The sequence below is a fragment of the Glycine max genome, chromosome 8, assembly GCF_000004515.6.
Source record: "Glycine max cultivar Williams 82 chromosome 8, Glycine_max_v4.0, whole genome shotgun sequence".
In the NCBI taxonomy this organism is placed as follows: domain Eukaryota; kingdom Viridiplantae; phylum Streptophyta; class Magnoliopsida; order Fabales; family Fabaceae; genus Glycine; species Glycine max.
The window spans coordinates 23,176,585-23,198,824 of record NC_038244.2 but is presented as its reverse complement, the minus strand read 5'-3'; the positions used below and the strand labels follow the sequence as shown (position 1 = coordinate 23,198,824).

At 32.4% G+C, this 22,240-nt stretch overlaps 2 protein-coding genes and 2 pseudogenes across 2 annotated transcripts; 3 read left to right on the top strand and 1 right to left on the bottom strand.

Annotated features, from left to right (window-relative positions):
* The first annotated feature begins 8,060 nt into the window (after positions 1-8,060).
* On the top strand, positions 8,061-8,543 carry LOC121175231 (uncharacterized; annotated as a pseudogene).
* A 2,984-nt stretch (positions 8,544-11,527) lies between these two features.
* Positions 11,528-14,183, top strand: LOC100796624 (ethylene-responsive transcription factor ERF113). Its single transcript, XM_003530431.5, has 2 exons — positions 11,528-11,872; positions 13,567-14,183. The coding sequence occupies exons 1-2, from the start codon at positions 11,614-11,616 to the stop codon at positions 14,139-14,141; spliced, it is 834 nt and encodes a 277-aa protein (XP_003530479.2). The 5' UTR covers positions 11,528-11,613; the 3' UTR covers positions 14,142-14,183.
* Positions 14,184-16,013: 1,830 nt separating this feature from the next.
* LOC100796093 (N-alpha-acetyltransferase MAK3-like) lies at positions 16,014-19,061 on the bottom strand (annotated as a pseudogene).
* Positions 19,062-20,045: 984 nt separating this feature from the next.
* On the top strand, positions 20,046-21,927 carry LOC100499680 (uncharacterized). Its single transcript, NM_001378016.1, has 5 exons — positions 20,046-20,127; positions 20,253-20,358; positions 20,796-20,897; positions 21,583-21,651; positions 21,745-21,927. The coding sequence occupies exons 1-5, from the start codon at positions 20,107-20,109 to the stop codon at positions 21,783-21,785; spliced, it is 339 nt and encodes a 112-aa protein (NP_001364945.1). The 5' UTR covers positions 20,046-20,106; the 3' UTR covers positions 21,786-21,927.
* The last annotated feature ends 313 nt before the right edge of the window (positions 21,928-22,240 follow it).

Sequence of the window (22,240 nt, the reverse complement as noted above, 5' to 3'; positions counted from 1 at the left end):
AAATATATTTCTATCTATGTAATGATGTTTTGTGTGTTCTTTGTGCTATTTGTTTTTCATTCCAGTATGCCTTTACCTTGATCACGTAGATGCATACTTTGTTAGGGTCATTCAACAGTAGAAACTGATATGATTCTAAAGTCCTTGATAGTACGGGGCTAAGTTGTTGTGCTTTCCCGAGGAATCGGGGTACAAGAACTTAGTTTTGTATGTGTGTCTTAATGCGGTTCTGGTTGAGTTTAGTCTTATAAGAGGAATCTGCGGACGAGGCTTGATTAGGATTAGGCTAGGCTATCATGAGGAATCAGGGTCTAGCAGTCCAGGAGACAACATAGGAATACATGGGCATTGTTAGATAGAGAACATTTGTTTTAGCATCAGGAACCTATTAGGAAGACCAACGAGTTCTCTACTTATTTTTACACAACATTTCTCTTGCGTGATTTTCTTTCTTTTTGCATAGATAGTTTACATACCTATTCATAACCACAATCATCTTTTCTTACCAGACACCTATTTACCGAAATAGCTTGTCAGATAACACAAGTTCCTCGAGAGTTCGATACTCGGTTCTTACCGTTTTATACTACTTGTGTGATCCAGTACACTTGCCGGCTGCGAACATGTTGCAAAATAGTCCTTTCATTAAATTTTAAAGTAATGCTGTTAGTGAGGTCAATTTTAGTGCCACATCATTTGATGATGATAGAATGAGTGGCTTCTTCAAATCTGATGGTTTTGAACCAATTGAGGCATATATACGAAAAAGAATCCACACACACTTGCACAAATAAAAAGAACCAAAAATCCACAACAACAACCTTATCTCTGTAGCCGTCAACACCAATGGGCGAGGTCTGCATAACCATTCTTTTTTCCTCTTTTTTTTTCTTCAATTACCATCAATGTATCATTTCGGGTTTTGATTTTTTTTTGTGTTCTGAATAGGAAGAGAAAAAATCAGAGGAAAACAAAGTGGAGGAGAAAAAAGCAGAGGAAGAAGAAAAGAAAGAAGAAGAGAAAAAACCAGAGGAATCAAAAGATGACAAGGAATCCAAGGAGGAATCTGTGCTACCAGAAATCGTGTAAGGCACAACCTTCGCAATGCATGGACACTTTAGGCACGATTTCTGACATCTTTTAAGTTAGGGACTATTTTGCAAAACTTATGTAAAAGATAGCGACTATTTTGAATTTTTCATTAAGTTAGGGACTAATATGCAACAGGGGTACAAAGTCAGGGACTAAATTGCCTATTTACTCGTTTTGTTATCATCAAATGACGTGACATCTTTTATGAGGCACGTCCATGTGCCATGCCACATCATCCTTTAGTGCCACGTTGGATAGTCCATGTGGCACTAAAAGTGACCTCACTAACAGCGTTACTTTAAAATTTAACGGAAGGACTATTTTGTAACACTTATGTAAAGATAGGGACTATTTTGAATTTAACATTAAGTTAGGGACTAATATGCAAAATGGGTACAATCTCCGGGACTAAATTTCCTATTCACTCGTGTAATTTCTCAAATGATCAAAGTTGAAAAAATGCACACACAATACCTCTATTTATAGTCTAAGTGTCACACAAAATTGGAGGAAAATTTGAATTTCTATTCAAATTTCACTTGAATTTGAATTTGAATTTGTGGAGCCAAATTTGGAGCCAAAATTTCACTAATTATGATTAGTGAATTTCAGCTATGATTCAGCCCACTAATCCAAAATCAAGTCTAAGATTCTCCACTAAGTGTGCTTAGGTGTTATGAGGCATGTAAAGCATGAAGGACATGCACAAAGTGTGACTATATGATGTGACAATGGGGTGTAGCAAGCAAATGCTCACCTCCCCCTTAGGCTGGTCCAAAATTTAATAGGATTGGGCTTCTCACAATTCAATTAATTTTCTCTCCCAACACACACACCAAATAGTGCACTTAATGCACGTGAAATTATAAAACAACCCCTAATACAAAAACTAGTTAGGTGCCCTGAAATACAAGGGCTGGAAAATCCTACATTACTAGGGTACCCTCCTTACACTATGGAGCCCTAAATACAAGGCCCAAAAATAATGAAACCCTAATCTAATACGTACAAATATAAGTGGGCTCATACTTAGCCCATGGGCCCAAAATCTGTCCCAAGGCTCATGAGAACCCTAGGGTCTTCTCCTGCATCTCTGGCCCAATCTTTTTGGAGTCTTCTATCCAATGCCCTTGGAGGATAGGATTGCATCATCTCGATCTTTTCTTTCTTTTTTTTAATGGACTCACAATGCATGGTTGCAAATTTGTGATATTAGTAAGGCTGAATTTGAAAAGGTTTATCAATGTCTTGGAGTTCTATTGGAAGCAAGGGTAAGGCTTCGAGTTTCCTTTTTTTATTGACTGAGTTCAACTGTATCTATTGCATGCTTTGTACCTTCCAGGGGGATATTCTAAGCTTTTTAATTTTTTTTTATTATTTTATTGTTTCATATGAACAATACATGACTACCAGCTCTATTCATGGTTAAAATTTTTTGGATTAAATTTCTGTCTTTTGACCATATCTCCCATATTCTTTATAGTTTCTATTAAGTCTTGTGTCTGTTCTCAAACTAGCTAAAGAAAACTAAATAATTTTAGTTAAATGATATCATATATTGTAACTAACCATGACCATGAAAATTAAAGGGTACCTAAAAATGAAACTTCCTTCACTCTTTCTAGCTATTTTTATTTTGAAATGTTGCTTAATTCAAGGAAGAGAGAAGCACATGAAGTTGTATATGCAATGTGTTGCAATGTGGAACAAACATGGGGTATGGTGAGACTTGTGAGAATGCATGGCCCTAAATTCTGAACAATTACAGTAACTGTCTCGCCGAAGGTAACAACAACTCTAGAAAATAGCATTAATAATTGCATTTCTTGTATTTGGCTTTGAAAATTTGAAATATTCTGCTTTGATTTTCAGACAAGTTGTATCCAATTCACAGTTGTGCAATCCAAATTTGGCCGCAAAGGTGGTAGTCCCATGGAGAAGAAGTAGGTTATTCATTCAATTTTCATAATCTTTTAATGCATTCTTGGTTATATGAATGGTTTTTTTTACCTGGAATGCAAAAAAGGGGAAAAAGACAACAGGAAAGAAATAGCACCACTTGTGGAAAAGTAGAGATTCTGCTTAGTCTGGCCAAAAGGCACTTGCTCTTGTTAGGACTGTATGTTTGCCTACCCATTGCTATCCTTTTCATTCAGAATCTTAGGTTTGGGGTATTACTGGATTCTCCACATTCATTAGCACTGTCATGATCTGATATTCGTCATCCTGTGTATTCAAAATTAAACTTAGTTTGCCACTAAAGGGTTAGTTTGGATTAATTAGATTTAGTTATTTTTTTAGTATCTTTAACTGTAACTTACTTTTTAGATATATCATATTGCTATTATCATTTTATAGATTGAGCACATTCATTTCACTCCAATACAAAGAGTGATTTATCTCTTTTTTCTTCTGGTTTCTGGAGTTTTCTAACTCTCCCTCAATTCCTTTACTGATTCTTGATTTCTTATAAGTTATCAGATTATGGAGGTGCAAATGAATGTGGAGAAGTTGGTAATACAAGGTATGAAATGGACCATTTATTAAATACTATGAATTGATTATAGAAAAAGTATTGAGAAAATAATTTAATGAACAAGGGGAGGGTTCTTTTAATTTTGATCTTGTGCATTGTGAAACTTGAAATCACAGGTTTATAAACTCCCTAATGAGAAAGAGGTTGTTTATGGGGCATTAGACAAACGAACAGATTGGGAAACAAAGTTCCTAGTGATTGTAGTGTCTAAGGCTTTAAAAATCTTTAAAAAAGGGTAATTGGGTTTGTGTAATTCAAGTAAGATCATGACTATTCTAAAAAAATTCTTGTTTTGCATCATACCAAGTGCTTTGTTTGCCTTTATGAGTTTTTAAAGAATATTTGACAACAATGGGAGCCATCTCCGCACGCTACCTTAGGCACATTCAAGCGCTTAGCCCTGCATGGTTCTATGCTCATGCAAGTGTGATCATCAACACAGTTCTACATATTACTCATTAATTTCAACCATTCATATTTTTAGTTTGAATATTTTATTTTTAAAAAAAAAACCATATACATGTTTTTTTTATATAGTAGATAGTAAAAAGCTAAGTACCAGTGCTTTCCTTCCTATTTGTGGAGGTCTTCTTCAAGCTCAGGGCTAATATCCTGGGGAAATGAGATTCAACTCTTCATGCAAGGTTAGAATCTAAGTTATTTAAGGCTTTGATGAAATGATGTTTGGAGTTCATAATATGAGTTCATAATATGTTAGCTTGAACTTTTTTCCTTGTGCATTGGAACTAATATCGGTTACTCTTCTACTTTTTTAGAATAAGTGGGGAACAAGAATCACATCGATTGTACAATCTCCTGACAAATCATTTTCTTTGGGTCTTGCTCAAGCCTTGGCTTAGAAGCGATTTGGTCTCGAGGTGGGGTCATCCGTTCAATTCAGGTAAAATGTTACATAGTGGCAGGGGAAATGAGTGGTGGTGTTGTGATTATTATTGGGGTTGCTAAGACACTTTCATAACGTTATCCTGTAGAAAATATTTGTGTTGCTTCACTTAGTTGATGTTGTCTATATGTGATGATTGTTTGCATGTCTACCTGCTTTGAATTTAGAATGAACTTCTCTAGTCTAGATAAAATTGTTTACTCTGAAGTATGGACAAATTTTTGTTCTTAAAAATTCAAACATTGTATTCGAGTAGTACACTAAAGTTTGAAAGCATAGTTCACTCTTTAAATAAATGTAACATAGTTTGATGGTTTCATTCATGAGAAAAAAGAAGCTTTTGAAGCTATGTTTTCTTGATTTTAATCTTGGTTAAGAAGCATCAGACTATGTGACCTGCCATACTCTATTCTTTAATTTAAGATGTAGTTCAAAATTTAGAAATTCGGATGTGTAATTTAACTTCTAGTTTTCTGAACTATGTTTTTGTTGTATTTGTTTTTCCTTTGCTTGGAAAACTATTTGTTTCAAATATTCTTATAACATAGTTGATCAAATGGTTTTCAGCCCTGTGTAAAGGGGTAGAGGGAGACCAAGAAGGACATGGACAAAAATAATTAAAAGGGATTTTTATAGTGAATTAGTCCTTGAGAATTTGTTTTTTAATCGGGTCCAATGATTTTGTGTGACCGATCTAGTTGATTTTACTTAATGGGATTAGACTATTGTTGTTTTATTCTGGAAAAATAATAGTGTTTTGGATTAGTTTATTTTTGTTCAAATAGCTTTTGATCAAAATGTTACTGAGAAGGCTTGAGCTTTTTAGAAAAAAAAGCTATTGGCCCTGCAAATTATGCCAGTCTAATATATCTAATGCATCTATAATACAAATGTAACTAATCTTTTGGTGTACTTCATTATTGTCTCCAATTCTCTCGTTAACTTGCATTTTCAATTTCATTCATACACCCGATCTATTTTGATATTCTATATATGGTTAGTGTGTGTCCTATTGTTGGTGGAAGCAATCCAGGGTTGGGGGCATAACTCATTCATTCAGTTAAAGAGAAACTTAATCTAATTTGTGGATGTGCTTTCATGACATATCCTTCTGCCATTGCTTCAGTATCTATAAGTTGTTTCTGAATAAGCATAACTTGTTCTTGAATTATGCAAGAGTTATTTTGGATGTTTTCTAATGTTGAAAAGCATGTTTATGATAGAATGTGAAATCCACGTTATAATTCTTAATGTTGTTCATTAATCATAAAATGACTGTTATCAGCTGATAAGGGAAATATCGATTCACTAATCATAAGGTGTTGCTTAGTTGCCTAACTGAGCCCTGTAGGATTTTAGGGATTGGGTTGCATGCTAAATTGAAAACTATAATGTTGTAATGTTAGATACACACATAGGCATGTATACCCTCAAAATATTTTAATTTTTTTTTTGAAAATACATTCTAAGATGGTTTTCTGAAAAACCGTCTTAGAATGTAAAAACAGTTTTGGAATCCTCAAATATATTTTAATTTTTTTTATAAAAAAATACATTCTAAGACGGTTCTTTGAAAAATCGTCTTAAAAATTCTATTCTTCCGAGACGGTTTTTAACTAAAAATCATATTAGAAAAATATCTTTTTAAGATGGTGTTTAGTTAATAACCATCTTAGAAGGATACCTTTTTCTAAGAAGATTTTTTATGGAACCGTCGTAGAAAGTGAATACTTTTTATGACGTTGGCTACGACGAAGGTTAATAACAATCGTAGAAAGTGTCTTTTAACTGACATAATAAAATAATTTTTTTCTAGTAGTGTATGGTCTTTGTTTGGTGCTTAGTGCAGGTTATTTTAAGGGAGTCTCCAACACAATTACAAATATGGAGAGAAATTGGAGGGATCTTTTATATTGGTGAATTACTTTTATTTCTGATTTTAATGAAAAAATAAGGGATATCGAAAATTATTTAGCACTCAATTTGTATCATAGCCTAACCATGAAAAAAACGAAAATTCATGACTGGAAAGATTAAAGCCAACTCATTTTTCACCAATAAAAAAAATCTACTTTCCCAATAGAGAAAAAAGAATACTAAAGTTATAACAAAACAACAATATCCAATCTTACTCCAACTAGGCAAGGTAACTACTATATTCTTGTATGATGTTACTATTCTAGAGTTCAAGGGTTTTAAAAAGAAAAGGATCAGATGCAAAATAAAGCAATTGATTGCTTGAACAAAATATAGATTATAACATGATCTAGTCAAGCAGATTCTACATTTATGGAAACAAGTTATAAAGAAAGTAGAAACTAGTTTAACACAATAAACATAGCAACACTTAACAAACTTTTACCACATAAAAAATTTTGCACTACTATTCCTATTTGTGATGAATAATATTGCACTAGTGGATATTGTAGAGCAAAAGAACAAATTTATTTCACACAGTCTACCATTTGAAAGAAATTACATTGCCTACTAATGAGAAGGTAATCACAAAAATATTACAATATGATACCCAACTATAATCAATTTTAAATTTTAATACATGGAAAATAATTTCCTAGGAAGCTAACCTTGTGATCTGAAACCTCCCTAATGCTACGCTGAAGACTTACAAAGGGAAGTATCCTCTTTACAAGATCATAATCAACAATCACAACAATACCTAAAACTTCAACGAAAACATCAGCACAAAAGCGAATTGCAGGCATTGAAGGTCGAGACTTTTTTGACGGAGATGCCTATAACCAAATCCTTAGCCATCTAATTATTTAATTCCACTAGAGAACTTCCAAATTCACAACTAAACACAAAACAATTACTCATATAGTTGCATAGGGCGTCTAATATGCCCTTGTCACGGATGCACTACTGTATTATGACCATTCTAGGTAGCCATGCAATAGAGGCTTTCACACCATCAAGATACCCCCACTTAGTATTCCTTTACAAAAATTAACAAAAACATCAGAAGCCTCTCCAACCAGTAGTAGTCTACATCACAATCAAACCAAAAACACATAATAATATCTTCCTAACCTTGTATTAAGTATTTGTACTATTCGAACAAATTCAGGCTTGTCATGGTATGGGAAAGCACACAACATCAAATCCTCGTTGTTGTATACATGAATCCTAAAACTCAAAACAAACCACATCAAAAATCACAAAAAAGGTAAACTAGGCAGAGGCGAAATGTGATTATCAACACCCCTAGGAAGAAAACAATTCATAACACATTGTTGAAAGCTCACAAGCTTTCTACGTATCAAGTACTCAAGTATTAAAATAAAAACATAGCTCGATTGAGAAATACATATTGCACAATGAAAGGAAATTGGATTAAATACCATTTACCTCTCTAATTCATTGATATCATCTTGAAGTTCTGAGTGTTTAGTATCACGATTGGATTGAAAGTAATTTTCCTATTTTTCAAGATCCTAAACCAAGAGTGAATAACACAAGCAACAAATCTACAAACGAAAATGACAATCACCAAAATACCCACTCAATATGGAAGACCAACGATCAAGAACACGAAGAGGGGCTTTAAGAAACGGAATGAAACTAATCGGGCTTGAAGAACACAGAGAGACCAAAGTCTGTGCCCTTAAGCGGCGAGTTGTCGTCCTTGTTGAGGAACATGAAGTTGTCTCGCTTGAGATCCCTGTGCATCACTCCCATGGTGTGGCAATCGAGGACCACCGTCATGATCTGGCGGAATGGCATGTTCGGAGTAGTGGCCCTTGGCGATGATCCAGTGGAAGAGCTTGCCGATCCCATAAAGCTCCATGATGAGGTTGGCAGAGTGGTGGTCCTTATAAGCACCCTTGAGCTCCATGATGTTGCGGTGGTTGGTGAGGTGGTGCATGATCTACACCTCTTGTTGGACATCCTCCAAGTCGTCGCAGTGGATATGAGTTTGTGCATGGGTCACAAGTGAGCGCTGCAATCCAGTTCGCGTCCTTCCAATTCCTCATTCACTGGAAACCCTAAGCGCAAGAGAGTGGAGGGAGAGACATGTCGCATGCATCATTAAAAATCCCACTTACTTAGAATGACAACCTTTTAAGACGATTTTTTAAAATTCATCTTCATTAAAAATCTCATTTATAAAATTGTAACCGCCTTACATATTAACATGTTTTTTGGAACCGTCATCAAATGCGTGTGGTAAACAATTGTTTTACAAAACATGGCTCAGATTGTTTTACGATTGATGACAATGAAACGAACGAATATTGTACATATATAAAGATAGGAATTCAATCATGGGATGACGTTGAAAGAAGAGATTATATTAATTGCATGTGATGGAAGGACCAAAGGCAAAGGAAAAGATCGATCATGCCTGAATTCAATCAGGGACGAGTGAGGACAATGGTACTGCGTGCATGCCTGCGGCGTACAAATTAAAACTTAGGGTGGTGCATGCGTGCCTTTCATCTACGTACGACTCAACTTTGTGTAGTGTTTAAATGAAATTAATTTTTTTTGGAAATATGGGATATAGACAAGTGAAATGATCCTTGAAAGCAAATAATTCTAAGTCACGCTGCACTATTAGGAGACTAACAATTATCATTCTGTTGTTAGGCCACAACATGCAATTTGATTCTAGCTGCTTGTATATCCATTAAGAAACCTAAGTCTATGAATGGTGACGGGTGTTGTCAGCAAACGTCATTGACAAACTTCTAATTATTTAAAATTGATATGGATATATATGTAAGTAAGTGTGTCAAGTCTGTATCATGCATATATAAATGGATATGTATGTATATGTAAAGATCATATATATCAGGTAGCAGGCATATGACCAAAATGTTTTTTCTAATGACTTTGATATTAATAATCTTTTCCCGAGCTAACTTTTAAAAATCTATTTATTTTTATTTTCTGTTTCAATATTTTTTTTGTGCTTTTACAATAAGACTATGAGATTTGAACATAATATTTCATGTAAACAACTCAAATTTTTATATCTGAATATATTTAGGTTCATTGTCTATTTCAATATGATAGAACTTATTTTGATCTTAAAGTTATATCTAGTTAAATGTTTATATAATTATATAAACTTCACGTATGCTTGTAAATATTTAATTGGGAGCATGAAAGAATATAATATTCAATAATATGTCAAATAGAAATATGCTTAAAATACTTCTTATAAAGACTTTTCCACTACAAACTAGCTTTGGGTGTTTAAATCTACTTTATTCCCAGTTATAATAGTACAATTTAAAAAAAAATAACTTTATCAATTTGAAAACTTCCCATAATACATTTTAGGTCAAATTAAACATTTGGTCCCCAATTTGTTTCCAATTTTAATTTTGGTTCCCCTTTAAAATTATTGACGAATTTTATCCCTATATTTTTTTCAATCAGGCAATCTTAGTCCCCTAGTCCAGAATTGAACGTTGACTGTTATAAAAGAATATTGACTGTCACATGTCACGTTTTTATTGAATGATAACTACCACATGTCATGTTCTGATTGACGAATGACAACAACAATACATTTCATCTTCCATGGAGTTGACATCCCATCAGAACATGACACGTGACAATCATCATCCAATAAAAACGTAACATATGACATTCAATATTCCTTTGTTCCAATTCTGAATTGAGGAACTAAGATTGTGTGATTGAATAAAACAAGAGAACAAAATTCGTCAATAATTTTGAAGAGGAACCGAAATCAAAATTGAAAACAATTAGGGGGACTAAAAATATAATTTTGCCTATTTTTTATTAAGAAAATAAGATAATTACCATTAAATTTAGGAACGAAAACTAAAAAAAAGATAAAATAATATAATAATTTAATTAGAATATAGACTCTAATAATATAAATATTTTTTATACCGTCAATCAATTATATGGTTGTAATGTAATTAACATAAATTATTTTTTAGTAATAATTACTTTAAAGATTTTGGGAAATTTGAGATTAATTTGGGAATAACATTTTGTTTAGGGAAAAAACTATTGAAAATAATCATAAATTTCAAATTTTTTCAAATGCATGAAAACACTTTATTTTTTATTTTTTAAAATAGCAAATTTCATTAGCTATCCCAAATACACGGATTATTTATCAATTTTTTTTCTTAGAATGAGCTCGAATTTCTCTAACAAAAAATACCCTCAAAGATTAATCCCACTCATCAATGAAGGTGTTGAAAAACCTTATAATTTATTAAAAAGAAAAATAACCTATAATAATTAAAGAAATGTGTCTTTCTTTTAGTCACTTATAATCGTGTCACTGTCATTATTCTTTAAACGTTATGAAGCCACTTGTTCCAGAGCCAATTGGTGTAGAAGAATATGACAAGAGTCAAGAGATATGGATTTCGTCTAGCAATTGAGATGTGAGAGCTGTAAAAAGAATATGAATTATGTAGATACTACCATAAAGTGGACATCCCAGTTATAATTTTCCCTCTTTTTTCACTTAAAAATATATAAATTCATAACTACCGTAAACTTGCACTCATTCCTAATGCCGTTAACATTAAGAGAGGAATAAAAAATTAAACAGATATTTTAACAAAATAAGAAGACTTTACTACAACATGCTGAGTGTTTATGGAACCACTTTAAATAAAAATTCAAATGAGAGTCAATCATGGTTAATTATGGGAAAAAAGAAAGTTGAGAGAGTGAAGAAAAAGAGAGAAGACCAAACTTGAATTAGGATTTTTGGGTCTTTCATGTTATTTGCGTAAGATTCCTAAAAATGTTACTGATATAAAATATTTATTGATTTTGTTATGATTAATTTTTATCTAAGAATCATATTTTTTATCTACAAAATTTAAATATGAGTCTAAATTCAAAAACTTTTTTTCTATAGTAATCAAATTTTGGAAGGGATATCCGAGAACTTGAATTAATATAGGAATAACAATATAACATTTATTTTTTGCTTTGTTCTCAGCCCTTATATTTGCCTGGTATGAGTGGGTTATATACCAATACTGACATGACCACACGATCATATTTCATAAGAAAGAGAGTATAGAGCAGCAAACTAAAAGTGGATCCAAGAATGCAATATGGCAAGCTTCCACTATCTTCACAAGCATCAGAGGAGAAAGAGGGGACAGTAGAAGACTTTGATGCTTATAATAATTATGCATCTTGGTCTTCAGAAACTGACATGTCTGAAATGGTTTCTGCTCTTTCTCAAGTTATGGGAACTACCAATCGGAACCCACACATGCCACAATCAAACTCCTTTCCTTCCTCAACTTCCGTGGTCAAAGATCAACCTCAACCATACCCATCTCAACCTCCTCCAGATCAAGGTTAATTTGCTAGCTATCTTAATTTATTTTAATTAATTAGCATGTTTAATTTCCTAAAATTGACACAATTTATATATGTTATAGTGATCAATCGCTCATTGTTTTGTTTCCTAAAAAACAAAACACTTTAGTTTCTGTATCTTTAAATTCCAATTAATGGAAATGGTGGATTCGTGGATCTATGTTGAATCAATTTTGTTTTCTATGACAAACTAAAAGTGAAAATAGAATCCATTTGTTTTTGGAATTTGCGATACCTCCTTCCTTGTTAAATCCAAACAAGTATATACTTACCATCTCATAAATTTATGAAAATGTCCTAGACTCCAACTCTCCAAGCCACGAACAACGATCTATGATCTTTGTTGTTAATAAATATAAGGTAAAATACGTTTTTTTTTCAAAGATTCTCAAATTGCACTATTTTTCACCCCAAGAAAATTGCACTGCTTTTCGCCCCAAGAAAATTGCACTGTTTTTCTCTCGTGTATTTTGAAAAATTACATTTCATTTATTTTACAGGAAAAATATTACTCCATTTTAATTTATTTTAACGTAAATATTTTTTTATGGTATTGAATAATTAGGAACGAGTCTTTATATATATGTCTCCTAGCTAGTATTATTAGTAGCTAATTGTAAATACTAAATATACATTATTAGTTTTATTTAAAAAAAATATATAATTTTATATTAACAAAACCTGTCAACTTTGAGATTTTATTTCTACAAAAAAATTTTGAGATTTTATTAATTAAAATCTCCACCTCATTTTCTAACATTTCAAAATTAATAATTGAAGTTCAAAATGACCTATAAATAACATCGAGATTCATATATAGCAAAAAAATAACCTTAAAAAACCTTAACTCATTTAAATAAAAAGGAATTAAGATATAAGTTACATAATTTCTCAAAAGAAAGAACATATTTTTTTTAAATAGCGGTAATATGAATTAAGCATATAAAAATGTAATTAGTTTAACCATAAATGTAATAACAGTTGATACAGTACTTCTTAAATACCATGCATCTATATGTAACACATATTTAATTTGCCTTTGTTTAGATCCATGTGCGTCTGTATATAAATGTCACGTTATATATATTGAATGATATATCCACATACCACGTAAATGATGCACAAAATTTATCTGATACCAAATAATTTATATGTTGCTTTCTCACTTTCAGGAAAGAAACACACATATATATACATACATATATATACATATATATATATATATATATATATATATATATATATATATATATTGTGTCTCTGATCACATCTTGTTTAGAAAAATAAAAAAAATATTCAAAACTAAAGAATTGAATGCCAATATTAGTATAAGTCGCATGTCGACAACTTGGTAAATAAAGAAATTCAATGCATGCGCCTGTCTTATATTCAAGTTGTCGTGACATTTCTTCTTTTTTCTTATCTATTCATCTCTCGTCTTTGGCGAAAATGTCGAAAAGTAAACATCAAGGGAGCTAAAACATGAGAGTTTCTTCACGTAGCAGAATATATATATATATATATATATATATTTACACCATTTTTATTTATATTTACATTTTATCCCTACATTTAGACAAGTGTAAAATTTACACATTAAAATAGAGTTATGTAGAAGAGCACATTAAATTATAAAGTCCAATCTGTTATTGATATGCATGTGATGGTGTAGAGGTGACAAAGAAGCCACACTACAGAGGAGTGAGGCAGAGACCATGGGGGAAATGGGCAGCAGAAATCCGTGACCCAAAAAAAGCAGCAAGAGTGTGGCTAGGAACCTTTGAAACAGCAGAGGATGCAGCCCTTGCATATGACAAAGCAGCACTCAAGTTCAAAGGCACAAAAGCTAAGCTCAATTTCCCTGAAAGACTTCATCAAAATGTTCCCTATATGCAACAACACCAACAAGGTTCCTCAAACAGAAACGTTTTTCCCTTCCATGCTACTTCCTCCACTTCTTCTAGTGCAACTGGGTCTGTTTCTTCTCTTGATGCTGTTGCCCCTCCTTCATTGTCCACACATGACCACCAAGTTTTCCCAAATCTGTATCAATATGCACAGATTCTTTCAAGTGGTGATGAAGAGTTCCCTTATTACACATCCCATCTTTTCAACCAACAACAACAACACCAACCTTTCAGTTCTCAATTCTCTACCACTTTTTCTTCCTCCTCATCTCCCTCATCCTACTTTTACAATCAGCAACAACAATATGATCAACAAGGACATGATCACTCAAACCACTAGCATGGTACTATTATTCTGTGTGATTTCCAACGTACCGTAACATTAAAGTTTTTCAAGTCTTAATTAATTTGTAATCACAGTATTGTAACGGCAATATTGATCGCATGCATGGGCATTAATTAGTCGTCCACAATTTTCCTTTCTAAAAATAGCAAGATTTTTTAGGTATGTAACGGTGGCGGCAATTTAGGGGCAAAGCAATTTTAAAGCTTGACTAGCTAGTAGTATATGCATCTGTCAATTTTGCTGTAGAATATTGAGTCAGGGATTAATGTATCTTTCTTTAAGCGTGCACAAGACATGGTTCCCACATTTAATTTCCAATTTAATTATGGATATGTATAAGTTTTTGTTGGAAAGAATATCGTGTCATTTTTAGTTATTAAATTAATTTGTATGCTTTTGAACTGATTGATAATTTTTAATTAGGTTCTTAAATTTTTATTTTTTAAATAAGATTAGTGATTTTGTATTTATTAAATATTTTTCAATCTTTAAACATCTAAATTGTTGAAAAATTATCATCAAATTTATAGATCAATTCACATCAGATTATGACAACCTATCATTTCTCTCTGTCTAGTCTAAATTCACAGTGGTTGTTTTCACTCTTTTTGAAAGAAAGAAAGAAAGAAAGAAAAGGTGTGGAAAGTTTTAGCGTTGAACAAAGGTCTGCAAATACCAATATACGAAGGATAAGTCGTTCAATATTAGAAGGAACTCACTCTGTTTCGAGAAATTAAAGGAGGGAGAGGTGGAAAAAAAAAGGAAAAGAAAAAGAAGTAGTGAATTGATTGAAGTATCTTTCGTCCATTGTTACACCCGTTTTTCGCAAAGCAAATCATGTCTCATGACGTATGCTTCATATAGAAAGTTCCAAAAGTGTATATGGCTTTACGTATTTGGAATTCCGACACTTGATATTAATATATTATGTTAGAATGTTGGATTTACCGGTCTTATCTCATATTTCAAGTCTTGATCAAATTCGTTTTATTTTATAAATGATTCAATCAAAATTTTAGGTAAAATAAAAGCAAAGATAAATTTATCTTAACTCATTACCTATTCACTTCCAATCTATATATGGGAATCTGAAACCAATTTTGTTGTATGATTTGTGATGGAAATCATAAATGATGGTTGTTTAAGAGTAGCATTATGGATTAGCTTTATTGAAAGAAATTCTAGAAACTAAATGGTATCATTGTCATAAAAGCCTTGAAACATGTTAGACCACACAAGTAGGCCGTAGGCTTGGCCTTAAAAATTATTATAGTATTTCTTAACTTCCCTATATTTTTTTATATTATAATTTCTATTTAATTATAGAAATAACTCATACATAAATACTTACATGATAAATATTTATTCAATACGAACTAGATTATTTAGCCAAAGAAACCAGTAAGTTTGGTTGTGTTATGTCACAAACTCAACCAACCAACACCATGAGAAAAGAGCTAAAATTAACAAGTTTAAAGTCGTTATGAATCACTTTTTCCATTTAAAAACAAATGATAACAATTAAACATTTTAAAGTTGGGAATAAATAGAAAATTCTAGCAAATATGCATTCAGCAAGTGGAGTACAAATAAATGGCCACTGACAACATAATTAATTCATCACTTGGACCTAAAAGTCTTGAAGATTGCAGCAAACTTAATTAAGACATCAGGAAATAAATCCTCTCTTACGTTGCGCACATATACAAAGTTCAAAATTTATGCTTATTTCTCTCAATAAATATTGAACAAGTGCCCTGACCTTCACCAAATTTTTTTTTGAACAAGTGGTATTCAAAATTTGAACACGACCATCTCGTATTGATACAAATCATTTGACTTTTCATCCCAAAAGAAAGCTTAAAATTGATCCTAAAGCACCTGATGTTTTTTTCTACATAGATAGTGATTTCACGTGAAGGAGTTATTCTGCAAAAAAAATTATACCAGAATTGATATGCGTGATTAATACAACGGCAATATGCTCAAGGTGTTTCCTCAAAATACAGAACCAAATCATTCTTTAAATGGTGCATCACCATGATCACTTTGCATGTGGCTCTCGTATTTATCAGACATCATAGGCAGAGATGGGTGCAACTCTGAGCGGGGAAATAAAAGTTTCAGACGGAAAGCATCAACTCCATTCAAATAGTAGTGAAAGAGACGCTTGGCCCTAATAAAGCCAAGGCGACCATACAGTGCCAGTGCTCCTTTATTTGTCACTTCCGCTTCCAATGTAACCTATACAAATAAATATATAACTCAGAATGTGAGTCTAACCATTAAGTTTGGTTTCTAAAGTCAAGTTCTAAACAATTTAGGCTTAAGCTAAGTGAATATAAGTCTGGTTATACTAGTCTTTTCACTACATGCACATGAATAAAAAATCTATCATGGCACTATGGCAGTAGGATTAGTTACTTCAAAATGAACTAATCTCGTAACTAGCTGTCAGCACTCAATAAGGAAAAACAAAAAATTTAAGAACAGGGGTTATAACAAAATGAGGGACGGAAAATATGCTACTCCAAGAGTTCTTTTACCAAACAAAATGGAAGATAGCATAAAACAAGAATACAACTGAAGTTTTAGAAGCAGAGAAAAAAGAGGCACAGGCACTATCATAATCCAGCTTTAATTAATGAAGATTGTAGAATCGGACAATGCAAGGCACAGTTCCATAACATGGACATGTTCTCACTGCTATATCTAATTCAACTTTAGAAACAGAAGTTAAGACAAACATCTTTCCATTTTGATATAGGTAGAATTTAGTAAACCTGTACTTTTGAATCTTTCTTTTCCACTAAATATTCACACATATTAAATCAACAAATAGTTTTAGTCTCGTCTTTGCGCCATATATTTAAGAGGTGCATGCCTGCATGGAGTAAACTGCAAGGAGGAAAAGGATTTTAATATTCTAATATACATTCAAGTTGCATGTCCTGCTCTATATCCAAGTGCCCATCCTTGCCTTGTTTTCTCACATGAAACAACATCCAAGTCAGCAAAGTTAAACAATAATCACAAATAAACTCTTGGTACCAATTTCAATTTCTTATCAGTTTCTACATTTTCTCTATTTGCAATAATATATCATAATGCAACTGATAGATAAATGACATAAGACCATGGCTGCCAGTAAGATGGTGAGCCGTTGACCTGCATACACATAAGGAAAGGGAAGAAACGGAAAAAAAATGGGCCTTTAGGTGTGTCAGAGAAGATGAGAAAAGGGGGACAGGATGGGATTTGATGAAAGAAGGAAGAGAAGGAGCGGAGAAATCGGTTCAAAGAGGGAAATGCTTAACAGAAAGCACAGTTGGCAAAAGGAGATTGGGAGGAGAAAATTGGAGAGTCGTAAGAGGGGATGGATGAGGGAAATCATATAGGGGAGGGGCTGGAATGTGAGGGGATGAGCATTTTGGGTAGTAAAGGTGGCCTTGGCCTAGGGAGGAGAGTGCACTATCCTGGTAGTATTATGGGGCTGTGTTCTCTAGTTCACAAGAGATTTGGATTTGTGCTCCATTCCTTTAAGCTGAATATGAAATTTTTTTTAAGGTTTCCTGAATTAATAATTATAGGAAATCAACATAATCTTAAAACCTATAATTCTTATAAATAATAGATAAAAAATGTGTATCTTTCTCTATAGTGAGACTTCTCTTCGGTGTACTTTAATTTTCTTAAAAAAAAGAGAAGACAGAACTAGAATTATGAGTTTGACTTCCTTAACTATTCTTTCTATCTCTCTAAGTTCGTGATAACTAGGAATTAAAAAAAATATTTTTCTGTTAGAAAGGGAACTTTTTACATTAGTGACTATTAACTCATTTTATAATCACTTATCTTTATAAACTTTTCTTATTCAACCCAATTTTAATTTAATTCTTAATTATTATTTATTTATTTATTAATTTCTACATAAGTCACGTGTCTCTTACGTGAGACATTAATTTTAACATAATATTCTTCCTATTTTAAGTTTCATATTCACATGAAAAGGAAATAAAGAAAAATGAGTAATAGACAATGAAATTGCAAAAACTAATTCTTTGCTCCGCATGTAAAGGAATAAATAAGTGTGAATCATATTTGGGAGTTTGCCATTTTCATCCAATCAACAGGGTAATTATTGGACATGTACACCTTAAAGCATTTTAACTGAGATGCAATCATCAAGAAGAAACACATGAATTCTATGATAAATACATAACAATCATTCCCAAATTCCGATCTACTGACTTTTATTGTTTAGGATGAAAACACAGCGAAATTCATGTTTTCAGTTTTTCATACCGACCAACAGGGAAACTAAAAGCTTTCTCTATTTCTCTCCGCCTTCATTCATTTCCACATGCTTAAACTACAGAACACTGCACATACATACCTCTTCACAACCTGATTCCATAATCACCTTGATAGACCTAGTAACAAGCTCTGTAGCCGCAGAAAAATTAAGCAAAAAGCCAAAACCCAAGCATTAGAATTTTTTAGAATATATAATAATAACATCACAAAACAGGAAATTAACACATAAATTCTTTAAAATTTGGTACCAATGCCTCTTCCTCTGTAGGGCTTGATGACAACCAGCATGACAATGTAGCCTCTGAAAGTGTTACGGTGTTCCCCATCTTACATACCATCTGAAAGTGAAAAAGTTGAGGAAGCACCAGGAAAGAAAGCTGAGGCCAGAGATAGACGAAGTAACGGTACGTGAAGATGGAGTAAGGTTCGCTGAGTTCTTGATCAACAAGGTTCATTACGAGAGGGAGGTGTTGCTCCCCACCGTAACTAACGTACTCAATCTCCCAAGCATCCAATTCCACATTCTCGTCCATCGTCCCTCTCTTCTTCTTTCTCCTCACTCGCCACAACCAAGGCTTATTCTATTTGGACCTTACTTCAACACTCCTTTTCGCAAATAATTTCTGGCGGTTCCTATTTCCAACTCTCTTTTTATGAGTATTTGGATATATTATTGTCTCTAAAGATGTTTTAATAAATAGGATACAGAAAAATTAAATAGTTTTCAAAATTTGATTTAAAATCAGAATTTCACTTCTAAAGTGTGAGGCCTTATGGGGAACTACCAAATTTAAAATAACTCATTATCCTATCACTTTAAATTAATCTCCAAACTTAATTATGTATTATCACTTTAAATTCTAAAAATATGTTAAAATTAAATTAAGTCATATAGTTATTTAAAAAAACACAAACTAAAAAAAATCACATTTTTTTGTCTTAATTACGTAATAGAAAAATATGTATTTTATCATTTTAAAGTTTTTTTATTTGATGCACTGTATATTTATCTTTACCATACGTAAAAAAGTACAACCATTTTGTAAAAAAAAAGCACGATCATTTAAATTATTAAAATTGTCAAATAAAATTTAATTAGGACAGGGATTATTTCAACTTGACAAGTATAATCTATCAAGTTGGAATTTTATGTATATAATTATGTTAAATACTTGTAAAAGAATTTTATTTTTAATAATAATCTTATCCGACTCGAATAGGATAATATCCGGTGAATGAATGAAATTTATAATTTTTATCCAAACAAAAAAACATCATTTTGACTTAAATTTTATTTAATTTTTCATTTTCATTTAAAATATAATTTTATGCTAGTTTTTTAGAACTACTTTTTAACTTTGAAAAATAATTAATAATTGCAAACAAAACATAATTAATCGTGTAAAAGAATAAATGTTTTTTTAGGATAGAATAAAAATTAAAAATGAGATTGTAAAAACTGATCCAAGAATAAATTGGTCCTGAGGCCCAGAGGAACAAAAAGGCCCAGCCCAATGTGGGAAACTGAGGGCTCTATATTATCTAACGAAACGACAGCATAGCAAACCCTAGTGGCAGTGACCAAACTCCATTTCTCACTCGCCGTCGTCTCTTCCGTCTAGGGTTTCTCCTCTTCACAAAAATGGTTGCCGCAAAAAAAACTGTATGCTCTCTCTCTGCAATTACCGTTTTTGATCTGTTCATGGTTATAGCTTTTAGATTTAGGGTTTTCAATTCCAACTCGATTTTAATGTGTTTCTTTTCTGTTATTTATTTTAACAAATGCAGAAGAAGACCCATGAGAGCATCAACAACAGGCTCGCTCTCGTCATGAAGAGTGGCAAATTCACCCTCGGTTACAAGACCGTTCTCAAATCTCTTAGGAGCTCCAAAGGTATCGTTTTTGTTTTACACTTTCAAATTCTCTCTTGTTTTTATTTTTTGGCATTGATTTTCTACACTTGTCTCAGTTCCAGAACTGTTGAAAAATGGTGCATTGAATTTCATATAGTTAAGGTATTATGGTGTTCCGTGATTGAATTTCACACTGGTCCCACTAATAAGGAATGGACCAAGGTTATTATATAAGATCAATATGAGAAATTTTCCCCAACAACAGAAAAGTGTGTTAAAAAAGTATATGCTAGCATTTTAGTGACAAATGCATTTGATAATGTTAATGTTCCTTGCTGCTGGTTGACTAATTTATTGACTAATTTGATCTCTAAGGATGATGTAATGTAATTTGAATTAAGTTATTGTGGATGTTTGCCTTTGTTTATATTTTTGTTGTTGTATAAAATGATTTATTAATTATTGAATTATCTGCAGGGAAATTGATTATCATTGCTAACAACTGCCCCCCTTTGAGGAAGTCAGAGATTGAATACTATGCTATGTTGGCAAAGGTTGGGGTTCATCATTACAATGGGAGTAAGTTCTTAATCTAATGCTTTTCTTCCGTTTCCAATGTTTTTGTCTGATAATTTTAATGTTAATTTTATGCTAGTTTAAGTAACATGCCTTGCATTTATTCTGATCTATATGGGGTGGGATGTGGGTCTGCAGACCCCATATCATTTAGGTCAATTTAATCTTGTTGGATTTAACTTAGGATACTGTGTTAATGATACTTGTTTATTGATACTGTGTTAATGATACTTGTTTATCTGTTTTCTGTTAACTTCTTGTTGTCAATTCAAGTCAATGTTTGGCTACGTCTAAAATTATCTATATACATTTTGGAGTCACTGGGAGACCTTGGGTCGGTCATATGTTTGAATGTCCTGCATTAAAACCTGAATAGTGGTTTTAGACTTATTTTTTAAACACCTGGTGATAAGGTTTTTGGAAGTTTAAATTATCTGCATTTGTAGTAGCCTATTGAAGTTTATAGCTACCGTTTTGATAATTACACATATGATATAGGTTGCTGACCTTTGTATGCACTACTTGCGGCTGTTTCTCTTGTATAAATTATTACACAAACAACCGGATTGTAATTTTACCTATTGATGATAATTGTTGGATGCTATGATAACTGGTAGAAATTGTCATTTAACTCTTTAAGGTTGCTGTATATTTTTGTCTCATTAACAAAATATTTTGATGTTTATAGACAATGTGGATTTGGGCACTGCATGTGGCAAATATTACAGAGTGTGCTGCCTTAGCATTATTGATCCTGGTATCTGATGCCTCCCTTCCTATTTCAATATTAGAAACGAGCTTTTGTTTTGTTTTTCTAATGCTTTTTTTTTTATGTATTTGTGGTTTGCAGGTGATTCGGATATCATCAAGACACTGCCTGGCGAACAGTAAAGTATTCTTGAAGTTCCTTGCTTGTTATTTTCTGGTTTTAGTTGTTGATTCAAACTTTGAAAGAATATCTTGTTGAGTTGTAGACATTGGTGTAAGGTGCAAGGTTTTTGGGTATTCCAGCTGAGCATCTAGTAATTTTGACTTCAAATTTTTCATGATGTTTCATGGTGCCAATTTCTAGAGATGATATGATTATATTTTGGTCGCGCTTGCTGTTAATGCCTGTGTTATATTTTGAAAGAATGTCGGTGTTCGCTTGCAAATGGTTCCCTTGACATTGAGTTTGCATGGTAAACTCCATAATTAAGAACTCTAAATGGGTGGAATTTCTTCATAGCATTTAGGCATCAAGGAAAATACTGCCCAGGATTTCAAAATAAGACTATCATTCTTAACAGACGGAAAAACAAAAATTATTTAGTTTTCTTAACACAAAATTATGTGGGCATATTAAA